This window comes from Epinephelus moara, chromosome 13 (assembly GCF_006386435.1).
Source record: "Epinephelus moara isolate mb chromosome 13, YSFRI_EMoa_1.0, whole genome shotgun sequence".
NCBI classification, from domain to species: Eukaryota; Metazoa; Chordata; class Actinopteri; order Perciformes; family Serranidae; genus Epinephelus; species Epinephelus moara.
This window is the reverse complement of record NC_065518.1, coordinates 19717898-19742957: the sequence shown is the minus strand read 5'-3', so window position 1 is coordinate 19742957 and position 25060 is coordinate 19717898. Positions and strand designations below refer to the sequence as shown.

The following is a 25060-nucleotide window of genomic DNA, read 5'->3' as shown; positions in this document are numbered from 1 at the left end:
CAGCATGAAAAGTAATCATCAGCGGTGTTTGATGTGTCACTGTCTGTAAGTCCCATTTTGTGTGGTTTATATTGTGTCAGGTATACTCTGTGTTGTATTGAATAAGTTGCAGTTTAGAGTTTTGGAGTTTCTCTTGTCATGGCACCAGCAGAATCCAAATTACCAATGTAAAGATGAAGCCATGTATCGGAAAATTCTTGCGAAGAATCTGTTGCCATCCACCAGGACAGTGAGGATAAGATGACAAAAGAGACTCTTAACTGGTTCCAGAGGATGCTAATAAAGGTGTTTGAATGACCCAGTCAATCACCAGACTTAAACCTGATGAGACGTTTGTGGAAGAAGCTGAAGATCAAGAATCAGTAGCGGGCCTCCCTAGAATCTTCTAGATTTAAAGACTGTGTGGAAGAAGGGACCAAAATCCCATCAGAACACGGTAAGATATACAGGAAGCATCTTAAAAGCTGGCATTGCAAACAAAAGCTTCTCCTTCAATTACTAAATACATTTTAATTAGAATGTTCAGTACATTTCCTGTCTCATTCCACTTAATTGCACATAACTTTTTAATGGATTAAGGTGTTGTGATTTTTTTTATCAGTGTAGTTTTATTGCACTAGTATCAATGTCTGGTATAAATTTAATGCCAGTAGCTGCATTGGAAATATGTTTACTGAAAGAAAAAAAAAATGTTGACGTGTTGAATACTTATATCCCCATTTGTATGGATCTTTATATGACGATGTATTTTAAATTGATCCTTTATAAACATTGCTTCCTTCCACTACTAATAAAAGTGGCATTTCACTTTGATAGAACATTTAATTTCTCCTTGATCCAATGAATGATAGTACTTTTTAACCAACTTTAAAGACCTACTTCGCAAATTGTGTTCCTACAGCGTCTACCAACAAAATAAATGCAGACTGAAGAAGCTAGTTTGTAAAAAGGCATGGCTCCTATTTGCTTGAGTCTGGCACTTAATGAACTTCACTCTGATAATAAAAAATATTAGGAAATATCACTTTATATCTTAACAAGGACCACATGTTCATTTTGCTTCCAAGTCCCACACAGGGAGCATCAAAATGGCCGATACACTCATATTTTCTTACTGATAATAATGATGAGCAGTGTGACACATTTTAACAAGCAGTACAGGTTCATTCTCTGTGAAATCAAATATTCCACATAAGATTTTCAGTGTCCACCAAGTGTCCAGGAATCATGCTCAGCTGTCAGTCTGGATGTTGTCCCATACTCGGACTACGTCTGGATAGTCATTGAGGGCTTCTATCAGCGTTGAAGCAGCATCTAGCTGATCCTGGTCCAGAGACAAGAGGGTGCGGGGAACATAGTCCAGCCCAGCAGATGTAATCTGCATCCCCAGCTCCTCCAGTGAGGCTCGCACTTTCCTCAAGTCTGTCATGTCACAAATAAACTGAGGACAGAGGAACATATCAAACTATTAGTTAAACTGTGGTGCAGCTACAATTATTATTTTCATGATTGTTTATTTTTAAAGGTGAGAAAATAGTGAAAAATTTGTGGATCCAATCACAAGTCCTAAACTCAAGATAGATATGTAATTTTAAATAAATAAATAAAATTAAATTAAAAAAATATATAAAAAAGAAAGATATAAAAATATTTTAAAAATCTTATTTTATCCGAAAATTTTATTAAAAAAAAATAATGTTTGGCATTTTTTCTGAATAAATGACTGAAACAATTTAACAGACATCTACAGCAGGGACACGTTCCCTCATGCGTCTGCACTGCTCTCCTTCATGTCTGACCTGCAGGACGGGCTGCTCCTCCTCATCCTTGGTCTCTTGGACATCTTCAGCTCCCGCCTCGATGGCCAGCTCCAAAGCTCGCTCCGTCAAGACGTTCTGACCCGGCACCACCACCACCCCCCTCCTGCTGAAGTTGTGATGGGCTCCGTCTGACAGCGCCGCTCTGTGGGTGAGTACAGAATTACGCCTCTGTGAGATCATCATACACTAAAAACCATGATGTGATAATTTCTGTTTGACATAAACCACAATTTTAATTTTAATATGTATTTTCTCATGTCTACAGTATTTTAGCTGTGCTTTTTGCTGCCTTTCATAAATTGTTTGCGTTTGAGCCAGCAGCTTCTTGGTCACAACGTAAGTGTTTGTACAGGGACATCTAGTGGCACCCAACCTCCATTATCAGTTACTACCAATTACTGCATTGTTCCCCAATATTGTCTGGCCTCTTGATCTTCAATGTCAAACAGATACAGTTAAAGGGACAGTTCACCCCCAAATCAAAAATACATATATGTCCTCAGACCTGTAGGGCTATTTATCTAGCTTGTTTTGGTGTGAGTTGCAGAATGTGTATTTTTCATTTTGGGGTGAACTGTCCCTTTAACTCTATGGTTTAACCATCAGTGGTGTGGTGGTGAAAGCACATGAATTATCTGTGTTTGAGTATTTCAGCGACACAGCAGAGTAAGATCATAGAAAGCCAGTCCTGACCTGTTCTTGATAAGCAGGCGTTTGATATCCTGGTGGCTGCGTGGGTGGTTGTCAGTCAGGACCTCAATGAGCAGCAGACATCCACCGGGCCCCCGAGCTCCAAATATGTGCTGGGATGCCGGTTTAGTCTTCTCCTGCAGAGCCGACAGAAAGGACACATTAAACCCATGGTTTCCATTTTTTATTATAACACTGGTAAAGTCATATGGTAATATATAGACCTGCTCCATGTACAGACAGATGACGCATGAGGGAATATTTGAGAGGAATGAGGTTAATCCCTCTATTAGCTTTTCAGAGAATCTATACTAATGAGCAATGACCTGCTGTCATTGTTGCTGTCCTGGGGGATCTCCTCCCAGACCTGGACCAGGGTATTAGTGAGCTCCTGGACGGTCTGCGGCTGTACTTGGCGGTGTCGGATGCACTGGTACACAACATCCCATAGGTGCTCAATTGGATTTGGGTCAAGGGAACAAGAGGGCCAGTCAATGGCATCAGTGCCTTCGTCATCCAGGAACTGCCTACACACTCTGGCCACATGACGCCGCGCACTGTCCTGCACCAGGAGGAACCCAGGGCCCACTGCGCCAGCGTGAGGACTGACAATCCCTCTGAGGATTTCATCCTGGTACCTAACGGCAGTAAGGGTACGGCTGGCTATGACATGGAGGTCTGTGTGACCCTCCAAGGATAGGCCTACCCAGACCACCACTGACCCACCACCAAACCAGTCATGCTGGATGATGTTGCAGGCAGCATAACAGTCACCATGGCGTCTCCAGACTCTTACATGCCTGTCACATAAGCTCAGTGTGAACCTGCTCTCATCTGTGAAGAGAACAGGGTGCCAGTGGTGGACCTGCCAGTTCTGGTGTTCTCTGGTGAATGCCAGTTGAGATACACAGTGCTGGGCTGTGAGCACAGGTCCCACTAGAGGACGTCAGGACCCTCATGCCACTGTTTCTGACAGTTTGGTCAGAAACATGCACACCTGTAGCCTGCTGGAGGTCATTTTGTAGGGCTCCGACAGTGCTCCTCCTGTTCCTGCTCACCCAAAGGAGCAGATACTGGACCTGTTGCTGGGTTGATGCCTTTCTATGGCCCTGTCCAGCTCTCCACATGTAACAGTCAGTCTGATTGGGCTGCAGGTACCGCCTCATGCTACCAGAACACAAAACTAGAGAAGAATCAGTCAGGAAGGATAAGGAGAGAGCAATTGTCTGTGGCCACCACATGCAAAACCATTCCCTTTTTGGGAGTTGTCTTGCTTTTGCCTCTCCAGTGCACCTGTTGTCACTGTCATTTGCACCAAAGCAAATACAATCACAATATCATGTTATCAACCTACCGCACTCTTTATAGCAGCATCTATGGAGGCTTTAGGCATGTTCTTACTCCTGCACTGCTCCAGTACGTGGGCTAAGTTTATATTCAGGTCTGGGTTGGATCCACCCTCTGCAAAAGAAACCACCATTGAAATTATGTGTAGCTGACGTGAAAACACTCCTTCATTTAAATAGTGTTATTGTCTTTCAGCCAGTTGTTTAATCTCACCTTTCACAGCTATTTTTATCATCATCGCAAACTTCATAAAGATCTTGCCCCTCGCCTCATCCTTGGGTCCCTTGATGTGCCTCACCTTTGACCACTTGTTGTGACCGGCACATAAGGCGGAGCACAGCTGCAGCGTCCTGACAGGAGCGGTCCTCCAAGGCGAGTACAACACGCACGAAGCCGGCGGGAGGACGCACTCCACCGGGGCCGGTAACCTGCCTGAGGTCGCGGCCAGTGTCCGGGGGCGCAGGGTCCGGAGAGCTCTAAGCACCGCCGCCCCCGTCATGCCCTTCACACACACACACACACACACACACAACCCGTGTTAATGAATGCAGTGTAACATGCTGTACATGAGGAGGAACGTGTTCAGCAGCCAAACTATGAGCCTCCGTCTGCAGATAAGGCCTTTAACTTTAGAAAACATTCATATTTTTATCGATAAATAAATTAAACAGCCTGAAACTTCCTAACTTACAGTTCTGACAAGTCAGGAGAACACGCAGCTTCAGCTGTCCTTGTTGTGGGACTAGCACTTCCTGATTGCGGCGTCAGAACGTGACGTCAGAAATTAGCCCTTCAAAATAAATGCAAAGCAACAAACGGCAGTTTTGTACATGGTAATGAAAACGTAATATAATCCTAAATGACACTCAATATTACATTATATTATATTATATTATATTATATTATATTATATTATATTATATTATATTATATTATATTATGGAAAAAAACAATTTGGGCTGTATAATAATTTCCATTGGTGTTTGCATATCAGTTTGATTTTATTAATTAATAAATAATATAAATGGATAAATTAAATGATTAAACAATAAATGAAATATATATTCTTCATATTATTATTATTGTTTTGTTGTTGTCTTTGTGATACCATTTAATATTATTTGAACTTTAATAATATACTTATTATTTATGCCTTATATTATTAAGTAATATAGCGGTATCTTGTGTTTGTATGTGCTAAATTAAATTAACAAAAAATTAAAGAATATATTATTATAATAATCATTATTATTATTATCATATTTCTTTATTATGTTGTTGTCTTTGTATTATTTAATGTTATTTGAACTTAATTAATAATATACTTATAAATGACTTAAATTAAAAAGTAATGTATTTAGAAGTAATATTTTAGTATGTGCTAAATTAAATAAACAATAGATAAATGTTTATTGTTATTATATTAGTATTATTATATTTTAGATTTGTATTGTGTTGATGTTATAAGTGTCATCTTTGTAATTTTTATTTAATATTTGAACTTTGATCATTAATGAATAATTATTTATGACTTAATTTAAAAAGTAATATAGTGGTATCTTGTGTTTAGTATGAGCTAACTAATAAAAGAGCTAAATATTTATTTTTCAATAAAAACAAAGTGAAAAAACATAATAAAAAAAACATAAATTACAATCAGTTTGAGCAATGGTTAAAGCATTAACAGACATTTTTAGGCACCAGTCATTCATGTAAACATTTCACAAACTGTGAGCCAGATCCATTAATATATTTCCCATGCAGTTTATAAACTAGCCATTTTTTTTATATGTGTATATTTATTCCGATACATGTCAAACACACCCCGTTCATTCTGAGCTGTACTGAATGAGGAAAATAAGTCATAAATCCTGAACCATGGGAACCTGAAACCTCTTAGAGGACCCCTGGGTGTTTCTGGTTGGGATTTGGAACCACTACACCATATCAGCACAAACGTTCAAGAAGTGATCCCAAAATATAACAGCAACATGAGCCAAAACGTAATTCATCTCTCTCATATGATTTATATATTCATGATATCAGCTAGTGTCAGGGAGGTTATCACTGGAGATTATAGGTTCCATCTAAATGGCACAAACAGCACATATGAGCCTGGTCTGTATCAGTGTCCTCTAAAATGTCCCAGCGTGAGAACTAGAAAAGAAATGTTGGTCTATTGCCATGGGACCAATTTATTAAATCGTACTGCTTCTATTTATGATAATAGGGCATCATAATAATAGGCTATGATCCAGTCCAGGATCTGAAAAACAGGGACATACTGAACTGGATTTCTTAACATGTGATGAATACGTGCGCAATTGGATGGTGAAAGCAAACTGTCTGACACACTAACAGGACGGCAGAGACAGATGGCCACAGCAGAGGAGCACAAAGAGTTAAGTGAGATGGAAAGCTCAGCCAATAAAGGCCAACCCATCTCTGTAGACAACAGTCCAAAGAAGTGTTAAAGGAGGAGATTTCATCCACAGTGCTCCCCTCTTCTCTCCCCTCATGACAGTCTGACTCCTACATGGTCCCTCCAACCTGACCAATGATGTCCACTGAGCCTCGAGGGGAAGCCTGGAGAGAGGAGACAGTTTTCAAGGATCATGTCTGGATGTCAGAATACCTCAAAGCTGAAGAAGATACTAAAAGGCAGTTCTTGAACAAAAGCACAAGGAGCACAGATTGGACACCAGAGAAGAGGAGTCCCTAACTTTGAGTTCCTGTAACGCAACCCGAGGAGGATGAGATGATCTGATATTGAGTAAAGTCCAGTTGAAAAGACGTCATGTTGTCTGCACAGGGAACTGGTGTGTTGGCTCTTTTCCACAGTGTCATAATAGTGACTGCACTGGTGAGTGTATTCTACTTATCCTGAGTGATTGAGTTATTGATTACCTCATTGGTTGAATGGCTTACACAACTCTTGTTTACCTTTCATAGATTTCGTTTCTTTGTGCTTTGCTTTTACTTTTATTCCCTCAAAATAAACACGAATATTAGCAATACTTGAACAATTTTTATTTTTAGAACTTGTGCAAACATAATTTTTAGTGGGCTCGTTCTCAAATTTAAAGGAAAGCACCACCTTAAATAAAATGAACACAGCATTAAGTTTAATTCTGAGTCTCTTTGTCCAGTGTAAACTCATCAACGGGTGGTTTGTACATTCTAAATTTATACTTTTCACACAGTAGCATCATATCTTACACTTTAACACAACGCTGAGTCAGAAATGATTCTCCCATACTGCTGCACTTTGGGCCAAATAAGGAAAATATCATGTATGTGTGACTGTCTTTGATCGTCTGGATTTTGGACATAGATTTATCTCGCACTTCGGGGAAACGTGCCAGCCATTCACCAGCAACACTGACCATACATTGATGAGTGGTTCTCCTTAAAAAAAATAAAAATAATAATGCTGAACAAACCCACCTCAAATGATAATTTAAAATAAAATAAAAAAATATGAATTAATTTTTTTTTTAAATAATTATGTTTAATTAAGAAAATGTGAAATAAAATAATAAAATTTTAAAAAGCAGCAGCTAAATAAAAACTATCAACTAATCATGAACAACAAAACAACTAATTAATTATAGGAGATATTGCAAATTTGCCTGCAAAATATTTTGCCCAAATAGGAAAAATACTACGGGATTGCAAAGGCAACACACACACAAACAAACACACTTACTTGCGCAAGGATTAAGTCCCTTTGGAAATATTAATCAAATCAAACCAAATCAAGTTGACTGTCAGTTTAACATACATTTCTATGGAGGGCAGAATGAGAGTGCGCGTCTCTGGGATCAAACAACAAACATTTAGAAAGCACAACACAGTCCCTTAGTCCACATACCTAAGACCTGTAGAGTGCAAGTTACAACAGCAAACACAATTAAACAAGAGTAGAATAAAATTGTAAAAAATATATTTGTGATTTTGCCTAAGGGACGCCAGTTTTTGGAGAAAGGAGCCACCAGATATCTCCCTGATTGAGACATAACCCTGTCAAAAAAAAAGTCATCAATCAAAACCATCAGTCATCCCAACAGCAGCAGTGAAACCACACAAACCAAGAGCCCTTAATCTCTACCATCACAAATCACCTGTGGTTCTGCTTTACCTCACAAACCCTCCATCAGCGCTGACCCCTTTAACCTTTCACCCACTGAAGCATGACCGGCGTCACCGCTGAGCCCCGTCCTCTTCATCTTCCCCGAGTCGATCCTGAATGTCGACCTCAAGCAGACTTACAACCTCCTGCTCAGTCAGCCCGAAAATCATTTTACATAAAGCACGTGAGGACTGAAATTCAATTATGGCACAAAGGCGAGGAGATGTCTGAGCCTGATTGTTTTGCTAACACTCCCCGTCCGTCAGCAGAAACCCCTCCTGTGCAAAGACAAGTGAATGACCTCTTCGTATTGACTTGCATGTGCTGAATTATTAAGATGTTTTGTTGAGGCACAGGTGGATAAAACTTTATCTAATTGTGTAATCGACATGGGTTTAAATGGGATAGCCAGCGCAGCCCCAGTGTGTCCACAGTCCGCTATACAACAACAACAAGTGGTTTGAGCTGCTCAATATGTCTGTATTGATTTTGGTTCAGAGTCCCCTCCCAAAACAAATGTAGGGAATGATAGCTGTTCAGCATTCTGAGCGCTACAATACTGAAAACACTTCTCACCCACTGGTGGTTTATTTTAATGACCTATGCCAAGAATGTTAGTTATCACATATCCATCAACATGAACAGTTCCAGTTGGGCTTCAGTCTGTTTAACAGGGGTGAGAAGTTTCTGTAGCCTGCCAGTAAATACTCAGATCTTTACTTAAGTAGAAGTACCAATACAGGAAAAAAAATACAAGAAAAGCTCCCATTTTTAAAATCCTTCTTAAGTAAGATGTATTAGTCTTTATATAGTATCAAAAGTTAATTGCACATTCCTCTGAAAAGTGGCCCCTGTCAGGGATCTAAATCACTATATCACCTCTTTACAGACTAGGTTGTTTATTTCTCTTTCTTTGTATCTCCCTCTGCCTAATCATCTCTCTCACCGTCCTCCTCTGTCAGTCAAACCATTCTCTTGTGAGTTCTCTCGTTGCCAGTTTTGCTGCTCTGTTGTGAAATGTACTCAGGAACACAAAGCCGCTTGTGTAGATGAGCTCTCATCAGCACGGCCGAGGTCCTGAGGACATGGCCCCCATATGGCCAGCGGCAGACAGAAAAAAAAAGGGGGTTGGCGAGGGATCATGACATACCGCACCCTCACACAACTATTTCACAACACCCGGAGGCAGCACATCAGATCCTTGGGAGGGTTTGTGTTTGGTAGATCGCCCTGGCTGGAAAGAGACTTCAGAGAGACTTCTGATATGAAACTTTTAACGTTTTTGGGTACCTTAAAAGATGGATAAATGCAAGACTTGTAGCTGCTCCTCAGGCTTGGATAAATACCGGATAACCCAATCAAACCCCTGTAATATATCACAACCAAGTTTTGCTGGAGAGAATGAGATCGTCATGCAAATTAAAGTAGCCTATTTTAGGTTTATTTCAAGTAGCAGTTTTATAACACAGTTTTAAAGGGACAGTTTACCCCCAAATCAAAATGACACATTTCTCTCTTACCTGTAGTGCTGTCAATTATGTGGATTATTTAGGTGTGAGAGTGCTGGAGATATCAGCTGTAGAGATGTCTGCCTTCTCTCCAATATAATGGAACTAGGTGGCACTGAGCTTGAGGTGCTCAAAGCGCCAAAAAATACATTTGAAAAACTCAACAGCAATGTTTCTTTCTAGATTTCATGACCCAGTTACTCAAGATAATCCACAGACTGTGTTGCGAGCAGTTTCATATAGGAACCATTTTCTTTCTACTGAACTACACCCACAAACAGTATCATTGCGCTGGAGGAAGTATGCATCTACTCATAGACGAGAGGCTCATGCTCATGATAGCACGAGATGTTTCCTTAACGGCGTCCTCCTCGGCTGAGCTGTAACATCAGTTAGCTCAGTAGTGCTGGGTCTGGGGAGCTGTGTTGGTTGGGACTAATAGCCCCTGGTAGGGTCTCCCGAGGTAAAGTGGTCCCAGGGGAGAGGCCAGTGAGCGACTGGTGGCTGGGCCTTTGGCGATGGGGCCTGGTTGGGCTCAGCCCGAATGAATGACATGGAGCTACCACCCTGTGGGCCCACCACCCGCAGGTGCATTGTACACTAGGCAGTAGCAGGGACGGGGACCCAGGCGTGCTGAACCTTGGTGTTGGTGTATTGTTCATACTTAACAATTAACAATTTTGTCTCTCTTTTATCTTCCGTCAACAGATAGATTCTGATGACGTCATCACCAGAGATGAGCAGATCTATGTCTTGATTGGTGCTCACGCCAAGTGTGAGAGGAACATCCAGGCACAAGTGTCCCTGCTTAAAGGTTTGTGTGCTGCTTTTAATCATTTTATACATTTTATTCCTTAATTATCCTATCGTCAAAATGTCACAAGTTCGATCCCAGTGGAGGTCACAGGTTTGTGTCAAAAGACTGAACCTCCTGATAATATTTAAAAATCTGTTTCTGTTTGGAAAACGTCAGCTAACCCCTAAAAGTGTGCAAAAAACTGTATAAAAACTATACACATCAGATTCTTTTGAAACTTTGATCACTGAATTGGTTCCGTGAATTGTTTGTTTCAGTCACAACATTTAATCCAGCTGTAAAATCACATTTAAACTGTCACTTCAGGTAAAAAAAACCCTCAACATTAGGAATACGCTGTGTATGCCACCTGGGTAGTAGAGTTATTTTTCCCTTTCAAAATATTCCAAACCTCTCCCTATCAGGAAAGTAAGGTCCTTTCACAAGCATATCCAGTGTTACTATAAAAAACACAAGAGGTCAGTGAGTGCATGTCCAAATATATAATCAGAAACTGTATTTATTACATCAATTATTTATTTAGGATCAGATATAACACCAGTCCAATATCCTGCTGAGCTGTATCGCTGTGATTACAGAGTTGAATTTAGCTGCGGACAATAGCGGGGCATTTTTCATTCATATCATGACGCAAAGGCTGATGATAAACTGCTTCAAAGATCTATTTGGAGAGGGATTATACAGTGGTGTGAAAAAGTGTTTGCCCCCTTCCTGATTTCTTACTTTTTTGCATGTTTTCCNTCATTCATATCATGACGCAAAGGCTGATGATAAACTGCTTCAAAGATCTATTTGGAGAGGGATTATATAAGATGGAGTCCCAGTGTGAGGACTAGTCATATAGAAGGAAGGCATCAGATCTACACTGACACTCAGATATCATACAAAACATTCTAATATAATACTGTATAGAAAAATAAACATCATATAGAATATAGGAAACCAGCAAACCTGGTGCAGGTTCTATTTTATTCAACTATTCAAACAGATTAATTGCTCTGCTGAAGTTAATGTAGGCTTGAGAGGTGGAAATAGCAATCAAGTATGTTTACTCAAGTACTGTACTTTGCTACGCTACTTTACACTTCATCTCTGCCACATGTAACATGCCACAGGGAAATACTGTACTTTTTACCGTGTTTGTCAAGCACAAACTGATGAAGGACTCATAAAGCAGACTCACAGACTCAGATAAAAGTTCGGGGTCTTCAATCAGGCTCAGGTGGGTACACAGGTAGTCAGTAAAACAGGTGAAAGTATCCAATTCAATAGGCAAAAAGGGTAGTCAAAAGGCAAAAACGGTCAAAACACACTCACAAGGAACACTAGGGAAACACTGGAACAATTTCTCAAAGTTGAAGGCGATCTAGCAACAAACAAGGGGAAGACAGGGACTTAAATAAACAAAGACAAGGGAGACAGTGAGACACAGGCAGATGACAAATAAACATGAATTTAGGTACCTTGATGGGTCACAACATGTTGCATTTAACTAGCTCCATGTCTCTCTTCAGATTAAAGTTTTAAAGCAGAATGTATGATGAGTTTATGAGACAATATATATATTTTTTAAGTAAAGGGGGGTGTGAGGAATGTAAAGAAATAGCCCTACCTTGACAATCAATTACTTGACCTGCAGCATTACAATGCTGCTTGCACATTAATGTGTCAGTACACATCAAACCTCATACATGATATAATAATAGGACACTCTGAAAGGGGTCAATACTGGACCGGCTGGGGCTGAACACCTCGCTGTGCAACTGGCTGCTGAACTTCCTGACCGGGAGACCACAGGCAGTCCGGGTCGGCAGCAACACATCCAGCACCATCATACTGAACACGGGGGCCCCCCAAGGATGTGTGCTGAGCCCCCTCCTCTTCACTCTGCTGACCCACAACTGCACACCGTTGCGCAGCTCAAACCTCGTCATCAAGTTTGCAGATGACACGACCATGGGGGGTCTCATCAGCAACAATGATGAGACAAACTACAGGAGTGAGGTGAACCATTTGGCCTTGTGGTGCTGACACAACAATCTCTCTCTGAACGTCGAGAAGACGAGTGCACACCCAACATGCTCCTCTGACCATCAACAGGGCTGCTGTGGAGAGGGTGAGCAGCACCAAGTTCCTGGGTGTGCATGTCACAGAGGACCTCTCCTGGTCCGACAACATCACATCACTGGCCAAGAATGCCCATCAACGCCTCTACTTCTTCCGGAAACTGAGAAGAGCCAGAGCCCCGGCCCCCATCATGCAGACCTTCTACAGAGGCGCCGTTGAGAGCATCCTGACCAGCTCCATCACGCCTCGTGCCTGCCCCACGTCCTGCCGTAAGACCCTCCAGCGCATTGTGAGAGCAGCTGAGAAGGTCGTCGGTGCCTCTCTCCCTTCCCTTCAGGACATATACTGTACCCGCCTCACCCGCAAAGCCCTCTGCATCGCTGGTGACCCCACCCACCTGTCACAAAGCCTCTTCAGTCTGCTGCCATCAGGAAGGAGACTGCGGAGTCTCCGGGCCAGGACCAGCAGACTGAAAGACAGCTTTTTCCACCAGCCAGGACCAGCAGACTGAAAGACAGCTTTTTCCACCAGGCTGTCAGGATGCTTAACTCTCTCCCTGATCTGCCCCCCCTCCCCTCTCTGCACCCTGCCCTCTCAATTGCTGGACGATGAACCCCCTCCCCCCATCAACACTGAACTCTGATCTATACATGCGCACATTCACTTTATCCAGCTCCACTTTCGAATTTGCACTACTGTTACTCGATTTGCACCACTGTCATTGCAACACATTGTTTGTGTCGCTACTACTGTGCCTTTATTTACTTTTAGAGTGTAACTCTTTTTAGCTTAGTTTTTATTTATATATGTTATATTTTGTAGTTTATTAAACGTGTCAAGTGTACCGTCTGCACCGAGGGTCCGAAGAGTAACGTTATTTCGATGCTCTGTATGTCTTGTACATATTGTAGAATTGACAATAAAGCTGACTTTGACTTTGACTTTGATACGTGTAACCAGTGGACTCTAGTGATGTCTGCATTGTGTTGATATTAAGAGGCCCAGACCGTGGATATCTTTGGAGGCGATCTCCTTTTATTTCTGACAATTTTGACAGCAGGGGTTAAAAACAAAATCCTCTGTCAACTAAGACCATATAACTCGAGACCCTCTCCCATTGAGTGCAACAGCAGAAGGGGAGAGGTAAGCATAAGTGTGCAGCATGCAGCTGTATTTCAGGAATATGCACAAAAGTATTATACAATATTAAAAAAATTACACAGGAGTCTATAGGAAAGCTCAAACTATAGCTTCAGTTAGCTAACAGCTCTGTCCCATTTATTTTTTGTGAAGAAGGCGACTGTATCCCAGAGTGGGACGGGATCATCTGCTGGCCGCGGAGCAGAGCGGGTCAGCTGGTGTCAGTGCTGTGTCCAGAGTACATCTACGACTTCAACCACAGAGGTAAGAGAGCTCAAGAGACACACACAGAAATAATACAGCAGCTTTGTCCCGGTGTGTGATCTGAGTGTGTAGTCTTCTAGAGGCTTTCTTTGAATACTGTATGTGAATTACATATTACACTACAGTTGTGCTAAATGTTATGCCTGCACTCCTGTGACCCAGGGCGAGCCTACCGTCACTGTGACGTGTCAGGGAACTGGGTGCAGGTGCCAAGTATCAACCGCACTTGGGCTAACTACACTGAGTGCACCACATACTTGACCTCCAACCACAGGAGCCAAGAGGAGGTGCGTACATTTGCGTGTGAGATATGTTGAGTTTCCGATGTTTGCAGAAAACTGCTGTGTTCAGTTTCCCCACACTGACCTTTTTCTGTTGACTGAAGCCCACTGCATCTGCACACAGGCACACTCTAAGCATGTTTTTGTTTGGCCTCAGAAGGTGTTTGAGAGACTCCACCTCATGTACACTGTGGGCTACTCCATTTCTCTAGCGTCGCTGCTGGTGGCCGTCTCCATCCTCTGCTATTTCAAGTGAGAAACTAAAGAAAATATTCACCTCAAATGCTTTAGTATTCACAGTGTCCATCTTCAGAGATATACAGCTGAAAGTAATTGTTTATAACCCTTCAGGCGTCTCCACTGCACACGCAACTACATCCACATTCACCTCTTCACCTCCTTCATATGTCGAGCAGTCAGCATTTTTGTGAAGGACGCTGTGCTCTACTCCATAACTGATGACAGAGAGGCTGAGCCTGAGTTCACTGCACAGAAGCCGCACATGGTAAACTACATGACTTTCATATTTATTACCATTTATACATAGTTTTATTTATATGTTTTTCCACAGTGTTTTAACATCAAGACAGTGTGGTGTCAACACAGTCATGGTGGTCCACATTAGGATGCAACACCAGCTCGTGTTCTTGTATGTGAAATGACATTTAGTATACATCTAATATGTCTTAGAGATGATACACTATGTGTGTTTGAAAGGAATAGTTTGATATTTTGGGAAATATGTTGACTATAAATGCTTTCTTGACGAGAATTATATGAGAAAATATGATACCGCTGTCATGTCTGTACGGTAAATATGAAACTGGGCTCAGCAGCCTGTTAGCTTAGCTTAGCATAAAGACTGGAAACAGAGGGAAACGGCGAGCCTGGTTCTGTTGAAAAGTAACAGTGGCAACTTAACACGTTATACAGTTAATTTGCTTTTAAAATTGCAAAGATGACAGGAAGCAGTGACTTCCTGGAGTATCTGCTGCAGTTGGAGGATCTTGACTTCACTGACGATCTCACTCTCCTTTCAACCAACCATCCCAATATGCAGGCTAAAACTGACAGGCTCAACAACTTTTCCAGACAGGTTGGACTCAAAATCAACAGCACCTAAACAAAAGTGATGTGTGTAAACACCACCCCCGCAGCACCCATTCTTGTGAATGGGGAACCACTTGAGTGACTACCTAGGCAGCCTCATCAGCAATGCTGGGAAAGGCTCAGGTTGCCTACTCCCAACTCCGGTCCATCTGGAGATCCAAGCAATACAGCCTTAAAATGAAGATGCTCTTGTACAACAGCAATGTCTGTTCTGCTGTGCGGTTCAGAGAGTTGGCAAGTGATCAAAACAGACATGATGAGAGTGGAAGCCTTTCACAATGCATGCCTCAAACAAATATGCTAGATCCTCTGGCCAAACAAAATCTCCAACTTTCAGCTGTACAAGAAAACAGGTAGCTGGAGCATCCATCCATTTTCATCCGCTTATCCGAGGCCGAGTCGCGGGGGCAGCAGGCCAAGCAAAGCACCCCAGACATCCCTCTCCTCAGCAACACTTTCCAGCTCCTCCTGGGGGACCCCAAGGTGTTCCCAGGTCAGATTAGATATGTAATCCCTCCAGTGTGTTCTGGGTCTGCCCCGGGGCCTCCTAGCAGTGGGACGTGCCTGAAACACCTCTAATAGGAGGCGCCCACCTCAACTGACTCCTTTCGACGTGAAAAAGCATAGGCTGTACTCCGAGCTCCCTCCAGATGTCTGTGCTCCTCACCTTACCTCTAAGGCTGAGCCCAGCCACCCCATGGAGGAAACTCATTTCAGTCGCTGGTATTCCGCAATCTCATTCTTTCTGTCACTACCCAGAGCTCATGACCATAGGTGAGGGTTGGAACGTAGATGGATCAGTAAATCGAAAGCTTCACCTCCCGACCCAGCTCCCTCTTCACAAGGATGGTCTGGCACAGCGCCCACATCACTGCAGACACCGCACCAAACCGCCGATCCATGTCACGCTCCATTCTACCCTCACTCGTGAACAAGACCCCGAGATACTTGAACTCCATCGCTTGAGGCAAAAACTCCCAACCTGGAGGGGGCAATCCATCGGTTTCAAGCAGAGAGCAATGGCCTCAGATTTAGAGGTGCTGCCTCTCATCCCAACCACTTCACACTCAGCTGCAAACCACCCCAGTGCCTGCTAGAGGTCACGGTGTGATGGAGTGAAGGATGGATGTAGCCGGAGCATCGCCAACGAAATCACGCACAGACGTTTGAGATGGCTAGACCATGTGCTAAGAATGGAACAGGGCTGGATCACGAGAGTCACCTTAAGATGGACACCACTGGGCAAAAGAAAACCCAGAAGGCCCAAAGCCACCTGATGCAGAACTGTGACACTGGAGTTGGAAAAGATGAGGCGACAAGGCGCAACATGCTGCCAAGGATCGAATGTAATGGAAAGAGCTCAGTGAAGCTTTATGTCCTAAAGGAGATGAAGAGGAGTAAATAAGTAAGTAGCTAATGCTACGCTCAAATGGGTTGTGTTTACCACATTTACAAGTAAAGTCCATGTGAGCGCACCCCTCTTGTGGTATTCACAACCTCATAAAGAAAGATTTTCTGAGAGCTCCGAGTTCACAACTTCGTGTGTATGACTTCCCATATCGTAAACACAAGCTCACAAGTTCCATTTGACTGCAGAATTACAGTTCAGTTTTGTAAACAAACAAGATATAATACGCTGTTGATTTTTAGAGGTGCTGGCAGTTGGATTTTGTTTTCTTTGGGCAGATCCAGGCTAGCTGTTTCCCCCTTGTTCCAGTCTTTATGCTAAGCAAAGCTAACCAGCCCGTGGATGTAGCTTCATATTTACGGCACAGACACGAGTGGTATCAATCTAACTCTCAGCAAGAAAGCAGATAAGCATATTACCCTAATGTCACACTATTGCTAAAAGAAAACAAACAATATGAGACAATGAATGTTTCCTTTCTGTGCTGCGTTGTGTCCTCAGGCCGGCTGTAAAGTTGCTGTTACTCTCTTCTTTTATTTCCTGGCCACCAATCACTACTGGATCCTTGTGGAGGGGTTGTACCTACACAGCCTCATCTTCATGGCCTTCCTCTCTGACAAAAACTACCTGTGGGCCCTCACCATCATCGGCTGGGGTAGGCTGCATCGGACCAGATACTCTGTTGTCACATACAGAGCTAACGATGAATTTAACAGTTAGATAATTTCCCTTTTTTTCCCCCTCTCCGCTCATCGTAGGTGTTCCAGCTGTGTTTGTGTCGGTCTGGGTCAGTGCTCGAGCATCGCTGGCAGACACACAGTGAGTCATGCGATGCGTTCATCTGTCTAATATTTACATAACACCTGTATCACAAATGCTCACTTTGACTCCTCTGTCTCAGGTGTTGGGACCTCAGTGCAGGAAACCTGAAGTGGATCTATCAAGTTCCCATTCTGGCAGCCATTGTTGTAAGATAAATGTACATTTTAACACTATTAATATATCAATGAATAAATACACAACCGTGGCCTTACTGTACCTCTTTGCCCCTGCAGGTGAACTTCCTCCTCTTCGTCAACATAATACGTGTACTGGCCTCCAAACTGTGGGAAACAAACACTGGTAAATTGGACCCTCGGCAGCAGTATCGGTAATATTATGTTCCTCTTACTTACTGTAAAATTCTCCTAAGAATCTTTCAAACAACGATGAGGCTACCATCTTTCAACAGGATAGAGTTTTTATATTAAATCATTACATGCATGTTTACACTTATTACCTGCAGGAAGCTGCTCAAGTCCACATTAGTGCTCATGCCCTTGTTTGGAGTTCACTACATGGTGTTCATGGCTCTTCCCTACACTGAGGTCACAGGGCTGCTGTGGCAGGTGCAAATGCATTATGAGATGTTCTTCAATTCGTCACAGGTCAGAAAACACTCTTATAAACTCTGCAAGGAATAATGTGAAGGAGGCGTTAACTCAAACTACTATGATTATTATTACTAATATTTACTTCTTATTTCATTTTATTATGAGTATATTTATTATGAAGTATATTTGGAGTTATTTATTAGTTTTATCATTATTTATACCAGTGGTTCCCAACCAGTCCAGCCACAGGGTCCAAAATTTCTCCTTAGACATTAGGTCAAAGTTCACACAGTTTAATATATTCAGCATCATACTTGCATTTGGCCATGTCGTTGAGCTAGTTTGTTGTCTCTGTCAAGAAGTCACTCACTCTACAGCAGGAAGTGGCACTTTAGAATAAAAGCTCTGTGCCGGAAAATCGCTGTACTTTAAAATAAATTGTGTTCTGTACAAACTTGACACATTACGAGTCACTTGTGGTCCATTCAGAACGGACTTGCGGCCCACTTTTGGACTACAACCCACCAGTTGGGAACCACTGATTTATACTATGTTTTTTTCCTCTTGTTATTATTTGCTCTGTCCTTCTCTCTCCTGTCTCTTGTTTAACAGCTATAATATACATGCACTCATAAACATACACACAAGTGACTTACGTAACCACTACAGTAACAACAAGCAGTTTGCAAATCTGTAAGAGCAAGAATACTATTATATTATATTGTTGTTTTGTTAAGCTTCGTCCTATTTTGTTCTTGTTTCTACCCCCATAAATGTGTTGTACATGGAGGTAGACTTTTGCAATGACACAAAAAATGCTTACAACAATCACCTGAACCTGAAAAAAAAAAAAAATCAGCTGATGACGATCATCACATCATCAGCTGGTTAGCCTTTCTTAGCATGCAGAATGTGCCACGGTGTGTCATTTTATATGTGTTTTCTTTTACAACAGAAATGAATGGGATATAATATATTAAGTAGTGGACTGTTTTAAAAAAACTTTGGAATGAGCCAGGCTAGCTGTTTCCCTCTGTTTACAGTCTTTATGCTAAGCTACACTAACCAACTACTGGCTGCTTAGATGTATAAAGATAACTAGATACTGGATGCCAGATTATGCCTGTTCAGTTAAAGGAAAGCTCAAGGAAAGTTTTACAAATATTATACCTTCATGGATCAAAAAGCCATCATGGGAGGGACCTTGTTTACAGTTCAGGGTGTCCTGTCAACAGTTTTACAGACGTTTCTTTTATAATAGAGGCCCCTGGGAAAAATGAAAGTGTTCCTGGGGGCCTGGTGAACTCATGTTTAGCATGCTGTAGCTTCATATTTAGCATGCTGTAGCTTTATATTTAGCATGCTGACAGTTTCATATTTAGAGTGCTGCAGCTTTATATTTAGCATGCTGTAGCTTCATGTTTAGCATGCCGTAGCTTCATATTTAGCATGCTGCAGCTTTATATTTAGCATGCTGTAGCTTCATGTTTAGCATGCCATAGCTTCATATTTAGAGGGCTGTAGCTTCATGTTCAGCATGCTGTAGCTTCATGTTTAGCGTGCTGTAGCTTCATATTTAGAGGGCTGCAGCTTTATATTTAGCATGCTGTAGCTTCATGTTTAACATGCTGTAGCTTCATATTTAGAGTGCTGCAGCTTTATATTTAGCATGCTGTAGCTCCATGTTTAGCAGTAGCTTCATGTTTAGCATGCTGTAGCTTCATGTTTAGCATGCTTTAGCTTCATGTTTAGAGTGCTGCAGCTTTATATTTAGCATGCTGTAGCTTCATGTTTAGCGTGCTGTAGCTTCATGTTTAGCATGCTGTAGCTCCAAGTTTAGCATGCTGTAGCTTCATATTTAGAGGGCTGCAGCTTTATATTTAGCATGCTGTAGCTTCACGTTTAGCATGCTGTAGCTTCATGTTTAGCATGCTGTAGCTTCATGTTTAGCGTGCTGTAGCTTCATATTTAGAGGGCTGCAGCTTTATATTTAGCGTGCTGTAGCTTCATGTTTAGCGTGCTGTAGCTTCATGTTTAGCATGCTGTAGCTTCATATTTAGCATGCAGAGATTGTTCAGAGTGTAAAAATGAGCAAATGAGCATATTGTCAGAATTTTTAAAGTATTACTTTAATCATTCTTTTAGGTAACAAAATTGTTACCTTTCCAGTAATACATTTACAAACATGTGGTGTGCTTCTTTTTAAACAAAATCTCAATTTCATGTTTCCAGGGCTTTTTTGTGGCATTTATCTACTGTTTCTGCAATGGAGAGGTAATAATCCTATCATTCAGTTTCAGTTTCTAACTCAGATTTACTCTCTGAATTTAAAAAATGACAAACACATTTCTGTTTCTCTCCCTCTTCTTGTTCTCAGGTGCAGGCAGAGCTAAAGAAGGCGTGGTTAAGACGCAGCCTTGCGCTGGACCTCAAACAAAAAGCCAGGATGACCAGCAGCGGCGGCGGAGGCAGCTGTTACTATGGCGGCATGATGTCACACACCACCACCCACAGCGTCAGCTTGTCTAGTGCCAATTCCAGAGCTCTTTCCCTCACTGGAGGTGTGGTGGGTTCTGGTGGTGCTGCCGGTGGAGGGTCAGGGGTCAGGCTGCCGCGCCACGGTTCTCTTCACTCGCAAACCAACCTGCCTGGATACGTGCCCGGTGACACTGAGACCTCCGGAGTTTTTGTCAGGCACACCAGAGCCAGCAAAGTAAATCATGAGACCAGAAGTCATGGAGCATCTCCAGCCCAAACCCCTGGAGAAGAAGACAGTCGCTTATCGCTGAAAGAGCTGGAGACTATCTTGTGATTGTTTCCGTGAATTGACAGATGAGCATATATGAGGTACTGGACTCAAGGCAGATGACAGTGAAGGATTTTTCCGACTACCCCCTAAATAGAGTGGTCGAGACTGAGGACCTTCAAAAGTAGACATTTCAAGGATTTACTGAGATTATTTTGTCAACTTTTTCCAGGGTCAGGACAAAACTTTAAGTCTCAACCGATGGATTTCTTGTGGATCTATTTAATTTTTAGCTGTGCACGTAAATTGTACATTAATTGTTATATGTTTTCATTCGATGTGAAAGATAGAGTTAAGTTAGATGATCTGTGAAGATGTGATGCTGCAGAGAATTTAGAGGAGTCAACGGACCGACCTGAATGTTTAAACAGTGAGACGTTTTCTGTGATTCATCTCCCTCTCCACATCTTTCCTGTGTTTGATTTTCCAGGCCAGTCTGGCTGACCCCAGTTCAAACTGCACTTACGCATGTGTCTGTGTGTGTCTGAGTGGCTGCTGTCTATGAATATGCTGCAGCAATCCTCCCTTTTCCAAATACTGACCTCCATACACATCAGCCACACCTTTATGATGTAGGATGCAGAAGCTGATAGTTTATCAAGCTAACTGTCCATATATGATTATTTTTAACAGTCAGTATTGTCCAGACAGCGTGTCTAGACAGGTCACGTCTCTTTGCAGCTTTGTCGTCCATGTTGTCTACACAGCCTTATTTATCAGTCTGACAGGACCCTGAGGGCTGATGCACAAACCTTTTGCCCCTCGCAGGCCAAACCCCAACCCCTGCCTCCGTGTAACCTCTGCCCCGATCGCCCTCACAACACCACCCAGAATTTCACACACACCCCTCAGGCCTCAGCTCAGAGCCGGAGGCACCTGAGCTGTTTGTAGACCTCGAGCATAAGTGACAAACCTGCAGCACAAGCCACCAGTATTCACAAGGTAAACAGACAGGAAGTTGTACCTGTAATTATTTTAGGACTGATAAGGTGTCCAGAGATGGAGACAACTGTTCTGTGTTTATAGGACTTGTACAGTGTAAGATAACTCTGATAATTTAATAAGTGTTTGGGAGTTTAAATAAAGGGAATTAAATTAAATTGAATTAAACTTTAAGGTTTTGTTATTTCAGGGCAAAACTAAAGTCGATGCACTCATACTGGTACGACTGGAATAAAAAAAAATCCCTCATTCTATCGAAAATACAAAAGCTATTTCCAAACACAAACGCACACTAACTTCCCAAGCAGTTATCTTCTTTTGTTATTTTTTTTTATTCCTTTATTTGATGTTTGTTTAACCAGGTAAGTCCCACTGACACTGGAAACCTCTTTCGCAGAGAAGACCTGGGTATGATAGTGGAATAAAACTTGCAAAGAGAGAATGGAGTCATTTATTATAGAGTTTACAATGGTCTCGACTTCTGCCAGAGATATCAGATTCATCAGTTTAATTTCCTTTTGCAGATTATTCCAAGTGGGTAGAGCAGAGGACATGACGGCTCTCTGTCCCTACAGTTTGAGCAGACTGACACTGATGGAAGCCAGCAGCAAGGAGCATAAAGTTCATGGTCCAACGTGACAGGTACCATCAAAATCTGAAATATTTTTAGATCATAACTTGAGGTTAGCAGAGTTGGGAAGGAGACGAAGAGATTGTTTTCTCCTGCCTATACAATGTACTGTATATTACCACTGGAAAAAAACACCATGATGTAGACATTATTATTGCACAATTCAAGTGAAGTTGAGAAAGTATTTTCTATTTGCCTCCTCTGCTGCAGTTCTCAAATTCTCTTGTGAGTCCCAAAACTTATGAAGGAGCAATAGTAAATCAGTGGACTGCTCCTGCGAGTGCTTAAAGAAGATACTAGATAAAGCCCTGCCCCCTGTTGCAAAAATGAAAACAGTGCAAGTTAAATTTCCTCACTGGTTTTTGTAACATCAAATGAAACGGAACACAAGATCGAGGAATAGTCTACATGTCTGTGACTTAACTTCCAGACCATAAAGACTAAAAAAAAACACGGAGAGAGAAGTGAGTAGCATTGAAAGAACGCATGCCCCTTTTAGACCCATAACACAATGTAGCCACTGTAAATTAAAATAATGTACAATAATTGTAGAACGCAGTTTGACTGTTACATTAGTTAGTTATCATGAATAAACAAGGTAAATGCCCACATGGACTTATAAGAAACCAATTGTTGCAGTAGTTAAAATTTTCTCAAACTTGAACATAACTTCTATATAACAGCACATTACTACCACTTGTTTGAATGACTGTTATCAGTGGTTATCAACCTCACAGATGTGGGTTAGATACTAGTAGGTGTAGCATGGCTGTGTTTATGGTTAGGCAGTGACATCTAGTAGTAAAGCAAAGAAGGAAGTCAAGGGATGTAAAACGTTTATTAGAAAGAGCAAAAAAGTCCACCTGCTGCGGAGGATGGGGTGGTTGATGGCTCATTGCACATGACATTCACTTAGGAGAGTGGGGTTTGTGTCCTGTGTGAAACCAAAAGTCGTTAGCTGTGTCTCAATTCAGGGGCTGCAGCCTTTGAAGGATGCAGCCTTTGCGGTCTACGTTGGCAGCGACCTTTGAAGATTGCATCAGCGAAACGGTCTCCGAAATGGGGCGGTCTGGTCTGCGGAAAATTTCCTGGTTGCGTCACGTTGTTCCCGCCCTGACCTGCTCCTGTCACCTAGCAACCAGTTGCGCTTGACATTAGTTAGATGTTAGTTAGCCATAAATCATGGATCCAGAGCTTGTAATCCTTTTTTTTAAAATCCTTGAGGAAATGATTCATCGTCTGAGACTCCGCCATCTGATATCTGATGGAGGACTGTTTTCAGGTAAACTTATCATATTAAGATTGTTCAAGCTATGCTGTGTTTTGTAACATTTTGAGTAAGTTAAAACCCAGTACATACATTTAAAAGTGTAATCTTCTGTTGCCACTGCTGCCGGTTGTGTGTCAGACACCATGATGAAGCATGCAGTGCATCTTGGGATAGGCTGGGCCACGAAGGATTCATCCGTTGGATCCTCCAAATTCTGGAGAAGAAGGCTGCATTTCTTGGAAGGAGCCTTTTAAATGGGACAGCCTTGGTTGCACCAATATGTTGCAATCGGTCTTCAAATGGAAGTTTAGCCCATGAATCATCTTATTAAAAGCAATAAAACCAAAATCACATTTTAAATATGAATATTTTCATGAGACACTGTTGTCTTCACATCTTGTTTACTCCTGAATCTCATTTTATATTACAGACTATAGTTGAAGATATTAGAGCTCAGCTTGTCAACATGAAGCATCCACACATATGGAGCACCACACACAGATATGCATGACTGATCGCTCCCCCCACCAGGACAAATAAATCCTACAACCCCCACCCAGCAACGTATGGCGGCAACCAGCTGTCAGTTCATTAGAGAGGAAAGGTTGGGGTTCAAAGCATCACACTTTACACTTGAATCAGTTCAGCCAGCTCCAGATATGTGACATCCACCTCTGTTGGCAGGAGGAGGAAAAAGAAGAGGAGGGAGGAGAGCGAAGGGGAGGCTGATCGGAAATTACAGCAGGAGGAAATGACCCAGCATGATGACTGTGGTGGTGCCGCTGGAGGTGATGATATCACTCTCATTGTACTGTAAACGGCTGTTATCGAGGAAGATATTAAACTTTGAGTCACAATGTGTGATCACAATGCTTACAAGTACAAGACGGTCTCTGACAGATTCACACAATGCTTGTATAATATAGGCGCATTGTCCATGAAAGATAAAGCCTATATTGAAATAGATAATTGTCAAACATAATGACAAGTTTAAAATAGTGCAATAAATGGAAGGTCTCTGCACTTCTTAGACTTCTTATATGAACTCATTGTCATGTTCAAGACACCAGTTGGAGATAGTTTGAGCTTTGTCACATGGTGCGTTATCCTGCTGGTGTTTAAACGATGCTCAGTTGGTACTCAGGGGCCCAAAGTGTGCCAAGAAAAAAATCAAAGTTATTATCAAAGTCACTTAAATCAATTTCTTCCCCATTCTTGGTTTGAACTTCAGCAGGTCCTCTTGACCATGTCTACAAGCCTAAATGCATTGAGTTGCTCCCACGTCATTGGCTGATTGGCTATTTGCTTGAATGAGCAGTTGAACAGGTGTACCTAATAAAGTGGCTGGTGAGTGTATATTTAATTGCATAATACTGGAGTCCTTACATGCACTATTAGAAATGTTAAAGCCGTGTTGTAACGCAGGAAGCTGCTGGGAAAGTGCACTCAGTCAA

General features: G+C 42.0%; 2 protein-coding genes across 3 annotated transcripts; one reads left to right on the top strand and one right to left on the bottom strand.

Moving 5' to 3' along the window:
- Window positions 1-1011: 1011 nt before the first annotated feature.
- On the bottom strand, window positions 1012-4640 carry LOC126399686 (translational activator of cytochrome c oxidase 1). Its single transcript, XM_050059843.1, has 6 exons — window positions 4549-4640; window positions 4071-4359; window positions 3865-3971; window positions 2514-2647; window positions 1800-1962; window positions 1012-1441 (listed from the first exon to the last, which is right to left on the bottom strand). Exons 2-6 carry the CDS (start codon window positions 4354-4356, stop codon window positions 1232-1234), a joined length of 900 nt encoding a protein of 299 aa, XP_049915800.1. The 5' UTR covers window positions 4357-4359; window positions 4549-4640; the 3' UTR covers window positions 1012-1231.
- Window positions 4641-5617: 977 nt separating this feature from the next.
- Window positions 5618-25028, top strand: pth3r (parathyroid hormone 3 receptor). 2 transcript variants are annotated; one of them, XM_050059838.1, is made up of 14 exons: window positions 5618-6720; window positions 10206-10311; window positions 13675-13785; window positions 13948-14072; window positions 14224-14318; window positions 14418-14571; window positions 17086-17239; window positions 17343-17403; window positions 17486-17552; window positions 17640-17734; window positions 17870-18011; window positions 20190-20231; window positions 20335-22347; window positions 24037-25028. In XM_050059838.1, the coding sequence occupies exons 1-13, from the start codon at window positions 6655-6657 to the stop codon at window positions 20767-20769; spliced, it is 1653 nt and encodes a 550-aa protein (XP_049915795.1). In that variant the 5' UTR covers window positions 5618-6654; the 3' UTR covers window positions 20770-22347; window positions 24037-25028. The 2 variants fall into 2 exon arrangements, with proteins under 2 accessions (XP_049915795.1, XP_049915796.1); XM_050059839.1 differs by having other exon boundaries at window positions 5619-6720; window positions 14227-14318.
- The last annotated feature ends 32 nt before the right edge of the window (window positions 25029-25060 follow it).